The sequence below is a fragment of the Conger conger genome, chromosome 6, assembly GCF_963514075.1.
Source record: "Conger conger chromosome 6, fConCon1.1, whole genome shotgun sequence".
Taxonomy (NCBI): Eukaryota; Metazoa; Chordata; class Actinopteri; order Anguilliformes; family Congridae; genus Conger; species Conger conger.
In genome coordinates this window covers 52,657,179-52,670,663 of record NC_083765.1, presented here as the reverse complement: position 1 = coordinate 52,670,663, position 13,485 = coordinate 52,657,179, and the positions used below count along the sequence as shown (strand labels likewise).

General features: G+C 42.9%; 1 protein-coding gene across 1 annotated transcript in view; it reads right to left on the bottom strand.

Annotated features, from left to right (window-relative positions):
* Positions 1 to 4,352: 4,352 nt before the first annotated feature.
* Positions 4,353 to 13,485, bottom strand: part of LOC133131482 (dual oxidase 1-like) — a 36,275-nt gene continuing 27,142 nt past the window's right edge. The window contains exons 21-33 of the mRNA XM_061246859.1: positions 13,030 to 13,102; positions 12,853 to 12,897; positions 10,930 to 11,105; positions 10,491 to 10,721; positions 10,098 to 10,197; positions 9,069 to 9,118; positions 7,650 to 7,777; positions 7,405 to 7,558; positions 6,599 to 6,831; positions 6,096 to 6,254; positions 5,841 to 5,996; positions 5,303 to 5,431; positions 4,353 to 5,103 (exon numbers count right to left, since the gene is read on the bottom strand). Of these exons, the coding sequence (XP_061102843.1) occupies positions 4,981 to 5,103; positions 5,303 to 5,431; positions 5,841 to 5,996; positions 6,096 to 6,254; positions 6,599 to 6,831; positions 7,405 to 7,558; positions 7,650 to 7,777; positions 9,069 to 9,118; positions 10,098 to 10,197; positions 10,491 to 10,721; positions 10,930 to 11,105; positions 12,853 to 12,897; positions 13,030 to 13,102 (1,757 nt within the window). The 3' untranslated portion in view covers positions 4,353 to 4,980. The remainder of the gene's footprint in view (positions 5,104 to 5,302; positions 5,432 to 5,840; positions 5,997 to 6,095; positions 6,255 to 6,598; positions 6,832 to 7,404; positions 7,559 to 7,649; positions 7,778 to 9,068; positions 9,119 to 10,097; positions 10,198 to 10,490; positions 10,722 to 10,929; positions 11,106 to 12,852; positions 12,898 to 13,029; positions 13,103 to 13,485) is intronic.

The window sequence follows — 13,485 nt, the reverse complement described above, 5'->3', positions numbered from 1 at the left end:
GCGCCCAAAGGAGAGCACTGTGGTACTGCCCGGAGTCTTTCCCCCTGGAAGTGACCAGGTATGCAGGTCATGAGATAGGTCACAATGTTTTAGGCACATTCTTTTCCCATGAGTTTTAATGGCCCTCATGGCCTAATTGGGCAGCACGGATGGTGCAGTGGGTAGCACTGCCGCCTCACAGCAAGGAGGTCCTGGGTTCAAATCCCCGTCGGCCGGGGCCTCTCTGTGCGGAGTTTGCATGTTCTCCCCGTGTTTGCGTGGGTTTCCTCCGGGTACTCCGGTTTCCTCCCACAGTCCAAAGACATTCAGGTTAGGCTGATTGGAGAGTCTAAATTGCCCGTAGGTATGAGTGTGTGAGTGAATGGTGTGTGTGCCCTGCGATGGACTGGCGACCTGTCCAGGGTGTATTCCTGCCTTTCGCCCAATGTATGCTGGGATAGGCTCCAGCCCCCCTGCGACCCTGTTCAGGATAAGCGGGTTCAGATAATGGATGGATGGCCTAATTGACCTGGAACCACTCATCCACCCATCATATATCTATTCCTTATCTTCTTGGCGTCAATCATCTGAAACTCCCCAAAAGGTAATACAAACAGCATTGTCCTTTGTCCCTTTTGACACATACCAGAACCCCCAGCTCACAGGCTCCTCACAGATGGCAGCCCTTCTTGAGTCACACTTCGCCTATCTCCTACATCATCATAAAATCATGATTTAGAGCAACACATTGGAGAGAGATCTTCATAAAATCATGATTTAGAGCCACACATTGGAGAGAGATCTTCGTAAAATCATGATTTAGAGCCACACAGTGGAGAGAGATTGTGTCCTCAGCTGTAGGCCACACCTATTTTAATACACTCTTACCTTCATTGTTTATGGTGAAAAAGTGAACAAAATAAGATTGTAAAACCCAAAGCTAACCCAACGACGGAATTTAGCGAGGGCTGAAGGTATCAGCGTGCTCGTCCTTCTGGTGTTGCTGAAAGAATACTAATAGGGCTAAAAATTAGTGGCCCCTATGCAGACAGTCTAGTACCACTCTGCCTTCCGCTCTTTACTGGTCCGGGCTGACCCAGAATCTCCACAATAGGGCCAATAGATTCACCTTCGTTTATCTGACTCCATTTTAGAATAATAATTTAGATTAGTTATCCACATTAGTGGATGTCGTATTTATAATTTTGACTTGATCGCTATAGGAATCCTGTACTGAGATTTACTCTCCGAACAGTCCTCTGCTGGTACCACCGCATGTCACATCGCGTGTAATGTGCATGTCTCACAAACTGACTAGCTATCTGTAGTCATCAGAGGTCGCAGGAATAGCTACTCTTGGGTATATCTGTTTACAGCCTAGGGACCCAAGCAGACCAACCTTGCTACGGCTGTGCTCGACATAAATGAACTACTATGCGGAGGCGAGGGATTTACCAACATAGGTCTACGGGTGCTATACGCCGTGATACATTAAGTGGAAATATTCATCCTCCCTAGACCAGTTCGAGGGGGTAAACCACGCATTCCCTGTATAACTTTGAGTGTCAGTAAGCGAAACCAAACAGATCAAGTTTTAACAATTTATTTTACCAGGCAGGTTACATACACGTAATTACATTCTAGTTCCAAATCAAAAAACATCACAACGGAAACCAAATTACGGAGTCTTAAAAAGTCATACCTGGTAATAAAAGCTACATACGGGAGTCTGGCTACAGACACCCTGTACGTAGAAATTACGTGCACTGTGTGCACGGGAGGCTGATTGCATTCTCCCAGATTGCTTAGTTTGCTGTCCTTAAATCCAAAATCTGGCCTTTGATGTTAACCCTAAAAAAATGGGTCACCCATCTGTAATTTGGAGCCACGCCTCCCCAGGAAACGCAGGGGGGTTGAGGCACATGGCTTTCACTGGGGCAGAGCTCCACACAGCTTCTCCTGGTTGGTTATGATGTACAGGGTTTGCTGTTGCAGAAATAAAACCATTGCACCAGTCGCACTGAAACAATCAGAATAATACCAAACATGAATATTATCTAAACTGACTTTGTCATGAAACATCCAATGCTGTACACATCATTTAGTGACTGAGGAAGAGGGATAGAGCAATGAAGGGGGGTTCAGGAGAAGGTCAGGGCCTAACAGGCCGTGCCCTCTGAAACCTTCCCCTGCCATAAAGGATGTTGCCCCGTCGTAACGAGTTTTACGGCTGGAGGCCTGAGTCTTCCCCCACAGGCTCCTGCCCGTATGGGTGTGGAGATAAGGGGGGGTTAATGATGCATGCTCCTAAATTACTTTACAGCCACATATTCCACAATACCAGAGGAAGCCAGCAAGCTGACCAGCCCTGAGTGATAATGCCAGATGTCGGCCTTACAAGATCATGAGAAACCTCTGGATTTGGAAAGTTTTTTAAATGTACATTTCTAGTGCTCTACCACAGTGAACTTCAGCAAATATTTATAAAATGCAACACCTTTCAGAGAAACTATCTAGTTGGGGAGATACTACTCCAGGATATTCTAAGACATCTCTATGATTTTGAATGACTTTGTGGGGGTGGGGGTGGGTGTTTCCTATGACAGCACGGCTTATTCCAGTCAGTGTAATGTCTTTTCATATGACACTCATCAATGAGGGACTTTTTGTACTTCCTTGTGGTCAGTCAACCAGGAAACTCTTATACATGCAAACTTTCTTAGAAATACAGGTCAAAGGATTTTCACCGCAATATAAATATTTGCTTTCACCATGATCAAATGCTCAAATAAGAAAGAAAGCTTAACAAATAAATGAATGATTCTGTGGTCTTTGCCACTCAAAGATTAAAAATCATAATAAAACATATAAAATGCTGTGAGATTAATTTGATCTCAGAATCAATTAAGGATAAATAATATGTATGTAATAATAAGGATAATAAAAGATTCATATACAATTTATCGATAAAAAGTTCATTATATTAATTCATACATGTTACTGTGCAAAGTGTACAAGAGTTGAGCGTAGAAATGTTAGTAAATTTCTTCATTTTCTTCAGGGTGCAATTTTCAATCACTATGGTGACAGAATATACCATTTGAAATTGTTAAAACTCACGGTTCAATTTGTATAACCACATGGAAATCCACATACAGTCCCCTCCAAAAGTATTGGAACAGCAAGGCCAATTCCTTTGTTTATGCAATACACTGAATACATTTTGAGTTGAGATAAAAAGATCTCACACACATTCACACATTCTGAAATTCAATTTTTATTTCCTGCTATTTACACCTAAATGTGTTCAACTACTTAGCACCTTTGGTATCAGACCACCCAATTTTTATGTGAGCAACAGTATTGGAACAAAGAATATTTAAGTAAATAACACTTAATATTTTGTGGCATATCTCTTGCTTGCAGTAACTGCATCAAACCTGCGACCCACTGACACCACCAAACCGTTGCATTCTTCTTTCGTGATGCTTTTCTAGGCTTTTTACTGATTTCCTTGTTTTAGGGTGTTTTTCCCTTCAATCTCCTCTTCAGGAGGTGAAGTGTGTGCTCAGTTTGGGTTAATGTCTGGTGCTTGACTTGGCCTGTCTAAAACTTTCCACCTTTTCTCCTTAATGAAGTTCTTTGCTGTATTGGCTGTGTGTCATTGTCTTGCTGCATGATGAAGTTCCTCCCAATTAGTTTGGACACATTTCTCTGTAAAATTGGCAGACAGAATGTTTTTAGACTTCTGACTTCATCCTGCTGCTACCATCATGAATTACATCATCAATAAAGATTAGTGAGCCCTCTCCCAAAGCAGCCAGGGGAAAGCATAGAGGGTAACAAAAGGCTAAAACAGAAATACAGATCATGAGGTTAATATTGGACTGATCAGTTCATAGAACTTTTGTGGCTCATCTCTGTACTTTTTTGCAAATTGTAATCTCACCTTCTGATTCTTACTACTGATGAGTGATTTGCATCTTGTGGCATAGCCTCTATATTGCTGCTCTCTAAGTCTTCTTTGTACGGTTGATTGAGATACATTCACCCCTGTCCTGTGGAGATTGTTTGTGATGTCACTGACTGATGTTTTGGGGTTTTTCTTCATAGCTCTCACAATGTTTCTGTTATGAGCTGCTGTTGTTTTCCTAGGTCGACCTTTTCAATGTCTGTTGCTCAGTACGGCAAAGGTTTTTTTCTTTTTCAGGACATTCCAAGTTGTTGTACAAACTATCCCCAATGCTTATGCAATGGCTTGATTTACACTCTTTTCTAAGTTTCAAATGGCTTGCTTTTCTCCAAAAGACAGCTCTCTGGTCTTCATTTGGTTTATCTTTTTTAACACAATTTCAGTCTTCACAGTCAAAAAGTAGACATTCAGAACTATTTATTGTTTAACCAATCAATCAATCAATCAATCAAAAAATACATCTGGGCAACAAGAAACACCTGTCAGTCACATGTTCCAATATTTTTTTACTTATTTTATATTGTTTACAATACTTTTACTTGTTACAATATTTTATATTGTTTAACAAATCTAGATAAGAATACCAGGAAGAAATGCTGAAATTCTGATCTGTCATCTCATGTACATCTTTTGACCTCAAACTCATTTGTCTTCAGTGTATAGCTAAAGCAAAGGAATTGTTTTGGAGGGGACTGTAATTGTTGAACATTCAATTTGAGGTTAGTTATGTTGATATGTATGGTGGGTGAATAAAAACATTAAAAATGATTGAAAACAAAAATGTAAAAACATTATTTTCTGTTCGACAGTTCTATTGGAGTTACAGAATGCAAGGAAGCCAGTTGTTTAAGTTCTCAAAGTGGCAGAAATATTAAAAGTATATTTGTAATACAGCATTGTCAAAATTAATCATCACTGCAAGCAACATAGATATTTTTTAAAAGTGTGAAGAAGTCTAGAAAATTGTATGGTTACATGGCTGAAATCCCTTCATTGTACAGAGCTGGCTGCATACAACTAAACATGAACTAGAAGTTCTCGTAGTGGTGGATGAAATGGGCCTGGTCCCTCTTGTTCATCTTTTGACAAGCTTTCTCCACGTTCTTGGTCAGGCCTGGGGGGCCACAGCTGAACACCCCAATTTTACTCACCTGAAGAAGCAAGGGAAAAAAGAGGACTGACTTTGCAAGAAGAGCATAATAAATATAACAGAGAGTTGAACCGGTTTGTGCATCGACCTTCAGCAGTTGGGACATTTAGAATCATCGGCATCCCTTGTGACATTGCATGTTGGACCACTAAGTCACATTACTGTAAATATACAATTAGCTGAAAAAAGAAGATGGTCACCTCCGGATGCACTCCCTGCAGCGAGCTGAAGAAGGAGAGGAACGGAGGGCGTCCAAAATGGGTGATGGACCGCAGACCAGTGAACAGGCTCCGGTTCCACACCTTCTGGAAATGACGCTCACAGACGTACTGTGGGAGAGAGGCCAGGCATCGGCATCACCAGTCTAATCACTTTTCAAAAGATGTCAGTGAAGGAGAACCTTTCCCCATCAGAAATAAATCACGCGATGATCCCTTGACTGTATGTACAGTCCAGCAATAACCAAGCGCTACACCCCACTCAAAATTTGCTATCCCAATTTTCTCTGCCCTTTTTAATCAAAATGTGCCCTTAATCTTAATTTAATAAAGCATTTGTTCTTCACATTTTTCTGCCATGTCTAGACAATCACCAAAATGTACTTTCCAAACAATGATTTAACAAGCATGTATTTGTGAGTCAAAGGTAAAGTCGATTGAATATTGAACGCTTCTCTTGGTATGGCTGTTGGGCATACTTTCAGCCCACTTTGCTCTCCACCCAATGACCCACCCTTACCAGCATGGTGGTCCGTAGGTCAAATTTCTCAGCCAGCTGAGTGATGTAAATGTGAACGGCGACCAGATTCTGGACATCCTTCTCCTCCACCTCCCTGATGATGTCAGACACCCATTCGAACTGCTTCTGGGTCCGAGTCACCCAAATGAAGTAGACCTAGGAGAGGGATGCGCACCATCAACCATCAACCCAAGCGTATTATACCCAGCCATATACCCAACCAAATTCATGTTTCCCTGATGAAGGGTATCATACTTTTTTGCACTGGATCTTGAATTTTATGGAAGACTTGAACACCAGGTCTTTCAGGATAGAGGCGAACGGAGTAACTCCAATTCCACCACCCACTAAGACGGACACCTCAAAATTTGTCCATTCCTGGTGCCCCTCCCCGAAGGGCCCATCCAAGTACACCTGGGAGAGAAAAAAAAAAAAAAAAAAAAAAGTTTATTCCCAACCACAGAGGAAGAACTAACTATAGGTTTTAGATCCAGACCATTTGAAATGTAAGCACTACTGTAATATCATAAAATACATATATGAGGTCCAAGTATGTTTCTTTTTTTATTTTATTATTTTTTTAATAAGGGGAAACTCCCTTAACACAAACAGTAAAAAAGATAGCTACTTTAAGTGGATGCGGACATTACAGCAAGTTTCAATATTGACTCTTCTAAAACCAAAGCAGCGTCTGCATTTGGTGGCATGCAAAATGAGTCTTTTTCAGTGTAGCGTATCTGCAATAGCACTTCACTCACTCTAGGGTACACCCCCAGCTGCTCCAGACTCCCAGGTGTGTAGGACTCCCTCAGCTTGCTGGTCCATGGCCCCACTGCACGAATGTGCAGGCTCAGGTTCTCCTCGTGCGGTGCGGAGGTGAGCGTGAAGGGGTGGTACTCGTCTGTGCCCAGTGCCAGGCACGCCAGGCGCACCCACTGTCCCGAACGGTATATGAAACCCTGAGGTCTCTTGAACTCCAAACACGTCACACCTGCCACGGTAAGAGCCATAGTGTGGGTGTCAGACTTTCATAGCTTCTCAAAAAAAACAAACAAAAAAAGAAACGTGGTGGGGGTTTTATGGTTTGGGCGTGCATGGCAGGTACTGTCTCACTTCACTGCTGATGTCATTGCTGATAGTGTAGAGAAGAATCTTATCTGCTCAAGCTCAAGAGAATGCATCCAAATGAATTGGGCAGTGTTTCGTCTCAATCCCAAACATAATGCTAAAACTAAATTAAATAGTTTCATATGCTGAAGATTAAACCAGTTTTCCTCATTTTGCCCTCAGACCCCAGAGGGTTAAGGAAACTAGCCCCCAAAACAAGCAGGAGATAGCTGGAGTACAGGCCTTGCAAAGCATCAACAGAGAAGATACTCAGCACCTGATGAGGTCTATGGGCCACAGACTTCAACCAGCCACTGCATGCATATGATATGCTACAAAGTATTAAACACGGTATCAGTTCGTACATAACATATGGCAACATGAGAAGGGTATTCTCGTTGATACAGTGATCTCCCTAATGACCTGTGAGAGTGTGTATTTTATTTACGGCTAGTACCAGAGGGCAGAAGTTCAGCTTTCATCACAGGGATTTCCACCTTCTTCCTGTTGAGGCTGATGAGCTTGTCCACCAGAAAGAGAATAGCTGGGGGAATGAGATATATGAAGAACCTTGGTTCCTGGATCAGGGCATAACTGCCATGGATAACCGTCTGCAACAAGAGAAGAGGACGTTTAAGTTTTATTAGCACTGCACTTTTCCCAGAAAGCCATTATTTATTTTAAAGGTGTGATTATGCTGACCAGAATGTAGAGGACAACGTAGAGGTAGTGTGTGACCCAGAATCCACGGAAGCTGATGCGTCGAAAATACCGCGAGGCGAAGACGTACATGAGGGACAAGACGAGCAGCAGCAGGATACCGCTCATGCCTGGAATGCAAACACAGACACACAGACACACAGACACACAGACACAGACAGACACACACACACAGACACACACAGACACACACACAGACATGCATACATGCATACATGCAAACACACACACGCACAGACATGCACACACACACACACAGACACACACACACGCAAACACACACACAGACACACACACACACACACACACATACACATACACACACACACACGAACACACACACAAGCACAGACATGCATACACGCAAACACACATGCACAGACATGCATACACGCAAACACACACACGCACAGACATGCATACACACAAACACACACACACAGACATGCATACACGCAAACACACACACGCACAGACATGCATACATGCAAACACACACACACAGACATGCATACACGCAAACACACACACGCACAGACATGCATACACGCAAACACACATGCACAGACATGCATACACGCAAACACACACAAGCACAGACATGCATACACGCAAACACACACAAGCACATACATGCATACACGCAAACACACGCACAGACATGCATACACGCAAACACACACAAGCACATACATGCATACACGCAAACACACACAAGCACAGACATACATACACGCAAACACACACAAGCACAGACATGCATACACGCAAACACACACGCACAGACATGCATACACACAAACACACACACGCACAGACATGCATACACGCAAACACACACACGCACAGACATGCATACACGCAAAGACACACACGCACAGACATGCATACACGCAAGCACACACACGCAGACATGCATACACACAAACACACATGCACAGACATGCATACACGCAAACACACATGCACAGACATGCATACACGCAAAGACACACACGCACAGACATGCATACACGCAAGCACACACACGCAGACATGCATACACACAAACACACATGCACAGACATGCATACACGCAAACACACATGCACAGACATGCATACATGCAGACACACACACGCACAGACATGCATACATGCAAACACACGCACAGACATGCATACACGCAAACACACATGCACAGACATGCATACACGCAGACACACACAAGCACAGACATGCATACACGCAAACACACACACACACACACACATACACATACACATACATGGATACACACATACATATACAGCACAATTATAAATTTTTCTCATTGAACAGCCACAGGCTGAATGCTTAATACATAGGGGCTAGGGTCGCAGAATTCACCACAACAGGAATACTATGTTAGTATTTCCATACCTGGAACTGTGTTAAAGAACCACCAAGACCACTTCTTTGGAAGTTCAAAACTAAACAAAGAAAATGGAAAAAGACTATTTAACATTTATTACTTATTTTCACAGCTGACACCAATGCTCAGAGCAAGTTATATATTCTTACATCTATATCTAATTGCAAAATGTAATATTACACACAGTCATCATATGCATCAGATACCTAATTAATTGCTCACTTAGTGTATTTACTAGACTTATTTTTGCTGGTGAAGGCTATCCCCTTAGAGGTAATGATGGTTATTTGCAGAACTGTCACTTTCCTGTCAGCTTTTACAAGTTTGGCCCTTCTGAGACACTCAAACCACCCTGTCTGGCAGGAATGATCATTCCACAGTCAAAGTCACTTTGATCACATTTCTTCCCCATTCTAACATTTGGTCTGAAAAACAGCTGAACCTCTTTACCACGTCTGCATGTCTACCTAATAAAGTGCTCCCTGAGTGTATATACATACACAACAGAATATGACACACTCATACACAAAGTCATTCAAGACATTTGGTTCAAATTTACAATATTAGTTATTAAGTCACTACTTAATGTAATATGAGTTAATATAACTCAGGGGTGCACAACAAGGGTCGATCCAAATTATTTAACTGACTCAATGATATTTATCTGACATGTGTATGAGTACTGGCTAGAGCTGCAGACTGCAAGTGTATCCTAATGATTTTACTGTGTACAGGCTTGAACCAGGGTCATTTATAGAGCTGTCAGCAAATTAAAAACAAAGCAATTGGTTGGAACCAAAACCAGTACGCAGATCGGCCCTCGAGGACCGGAGTTGTGCACCACTGATGTAACTCAAAACATTGAATACGCAAAATTAAAAGCAAACCAGCAAACCAAAAAACTAGGACTACACTATATGAAACAAGAACTACCAAAAAATAAGCCAGTCTCAAATTTTATTTTAAAATCTTATTTCTATTACTTTTTTTGCTCAATAAGACAAAACTATTGCCAATGAAATGAGAGTTTTAAATACCCGTCGTTTGAAAAGACTTTGGGGAATAGGCAGGCCAGGATGCTGAGGTTGCTTACGGAGAAGATGTAGACGTTGACCACATGACCCAAACTGTGAATGACTATGAAAAACAAAAACTGAAGTCAGACTCATTTGCAAAGCATCTCAGTAAAAACGCAGCATACTGCAATGGCTACACAAGTTCCACTTTAGACTGAGAGTGCATAATGGATATTGTAGATAGTAAGTCTACCAAAAATATTACCCTCTATACTTAACCAAAGCTGGTATGAACATGTTTTAACTTACATACGAGACATTGGCCTTATTCCGATCCTGTAATTTAAAGAGAAACCGGCGTACACCCCGGCCCTGCAGGACTGGAACTGCACCTGCCCGTGCTGCGTACTGCACCTGCCAGGATGACGGCCGTCATGGCCATCCAGCGGTGGAGGTCGATGGCGGCGTCGAAGGGGATGTAGTGGTTGAGGAAGGTCTCGCGGCAGAGGGTGATGAGGTTTCGGCAGACGGTGAGCAGCATGTAGGGGAACAGGAAGGAGATGGCGGCCGCGGTGCCACGAGAGACCACGATGCCCACCGCCGTGGCCTCTGGGAAGCCCGTGTTATCAGCCTGCACGCCATAGTCTAAGAAAAGGACATTCACACCATCACAAGTGTCACGTTGGTATGTAGGTCTTGGGGAAATGTGTTACATTTACGGAAAACTGGGACGACTCAGACAGGTTATGTCCCCGCCAGTCGGTCGTAGAGGAACGAGGAGGTTTTACAGGTAAGTCCGCATGTGACGCTCAGAATGCGGCAGATCTGGAAAGCGAGAGGCGGCGGCTCTTACAGTAGCATCTCTCCAGGGCCACGCCGGCGGTGATGCCGTAGATCACGCCCAGGCACACGATGTGGCGGCGGTAGTTCTCCATGACACGCTTGAACTGCTGCACCCTCTGCTGAAACGTGCTCCTGTGCCGCTCCCTCACGGGCCGCACGAACACTCGAGCGCTGGGGGACCTCTCCCTAAAGAGGAGGAGGCACCGCTTTACAACACGCTCGCATCGACTGGCACGGACTAATGAAGCCGTTAATGATCCAACTACTGAAATGTTAAGCTGTTCGGCTTCGTTTATGTATTTGTACATCATGAATACAAGCTAAAACTATATTCGTTCATGCCAATTCATATTGGAATGAGGAAACCCAGTTCATGTATCGGTTAATGCTTAACTAATTTTAAGTTCATCCTATGGTTTGCCAATGTATACCTATTCATGTAACTAATACATAAGCTAGTTATACAAGTCATACAAATTAACATTAACTAGTGAAAAGTGAATTTCATGCTTAACGCATTTGTAAATCATTCATTCATGTTATTGCCAATTCATGTGACTTTATTGTAAAATGTTTCCGACAAGCAAGCTCGGTGACATTTTGCAAGCTTGGTATTCTGCCTGATAGACGTGCTCATTTGTCAATGTTGAGTTGTGAAGCTGCAGAACTGAAGGATGGAATGTTAACCACACGTGTCAAGGTGCTGCACATGTAGCCCTGTAAGGCTCCACTGACCTGAAAAAACAACTGGTATTGTTGGGATTGAGTTTACAAAGGACTTTGGGCGGCAGGTTGCAGAAGGGGGTTATCTCATGAGATGAGATGTAGCAGACACCAGACATGACCACAAAGAAACTCACACAGGCAGAGGGGCCTGAACTCATAATTACTGGTTCATAGTTTCCATTTCACAGATGCAAAAATGACCAGTAATTTTCATCAATGCACCACCATTCAGAAGTTATACACTTTATTAGGCTGACCTGTTCACCAGCTTGGTAATGCAAATATTTAACCAGCCAATCATGTGGCAGCAACTAAATGCATACAAGCATGCAGACATGGTCAAGGCTTTGACCGTGGAATGATTGTTGGTGCCAGACATATTGGGTGAACCGTGTAGGAATTGTGTTTGCTGGAGTACAGAGTGTCCAAATAATTACGGACTGCACTGTATATACATGTAAAAGCAGTCAAGGGTAGTCCATGATAAGGCAATATTGTAATGCTGGTAACATTGGTAATGACTGAACTGACAGACAAGAGTCTCCGTCTGTTCTGGGCCTGTTCTGGGCGGTAGCCTCAGCTGCGCCACATCGCCAGATTACTAAACATGCCTAATAGATGTTTAGCTAAGAGAAAATAAAAAAAGTGTAATGCCAGAGTTTCCATTACATTACTGATCCCATACCATCCCTGTGACCTAACCATTCTGGCTACGAGACAGAATAACAGACAGACAGAGACGGAAAAGAACTAAGTGACACCACCTTAAGCTTCTATTTTGGATGATGAATATGAATTATTAATGAAGTCTCTCCTGAAAATTCCACCTGAGATAGCCGACGCTGGTCAAGCTGGTCTAAGCTGGGTTTTCAACAGTTACTGTGCCAGCTTAACCAGCTTTCACCAGCAACAGACCAACGAGAAGTGTGAAAAATACAGCTTTAACCACCTTAGACTTCAGCTGGTCTTTTCAGCAGCGTTCACCGTTTGTCCCTCTATACTCAGAAATGCGAGTTTATGTTATGTATAATCATCAACTGAAGGTGAACCATGGTGCTGGGACCACACCCAAGCTCCCATTGCTTCACAGTGATTTATGAAAATGCGACATATTTAATTATTTTATGGACGATTTGACAATGCACGGCTCAGTCAAAATAGAAATGTATCAGAATTAAAAAGAGATCAATAGGAATATTGCGCTCACCTTTTCCCCATTCTTTTACGCAGGGCCTCTCCTACAGTCTGGGAACTGAAAAAAACCCCAAAACAGCTTACATGCCTCAGTGCCAATGGCCACCAAACACTGAACATGTTGTTTTTAGTGCATAACACTGGACAGCATCCTTCCCTCCTACTCCTCCTTTGATAGGAAGACACTCACTCGTTATGTTCTTTGATCATGAAGGATATCTGTTGGTTTCTCTGCAGGAAGTTGTTACCCTGCATCTCTATCCCTGCAGAGGAACCAGAGCATTGGGGTCATGGGGTCATTTGTGGGCTAGAAGTGAGAGAAAGTGAGTGAAACAGAAACGGGCGTTGATAGACAGAATAAGAATTTTCATAGAATGTTTGTAGTGGAGGCGATATCATGTAAATATCCTGCTGAAATAAAAAACAGCTCAAGCTAGGTTTTGAAACAGCTAGTATCTGCTGGACCAGTTTATACGAGCTCCTAACTCAAATTGGTTTATCTGGTGGACCAGTTCAAACCAGCTCCCTGCTTGACATGGTTTGACCAACTCAAGCTATGTTTTGAAACAGCTGGTAGAACAGCTACTGTGCTAGGTGGTTGACCAACTCATACCCAGCTAGACCAGCTCCCTGACCAGCTTGGCGA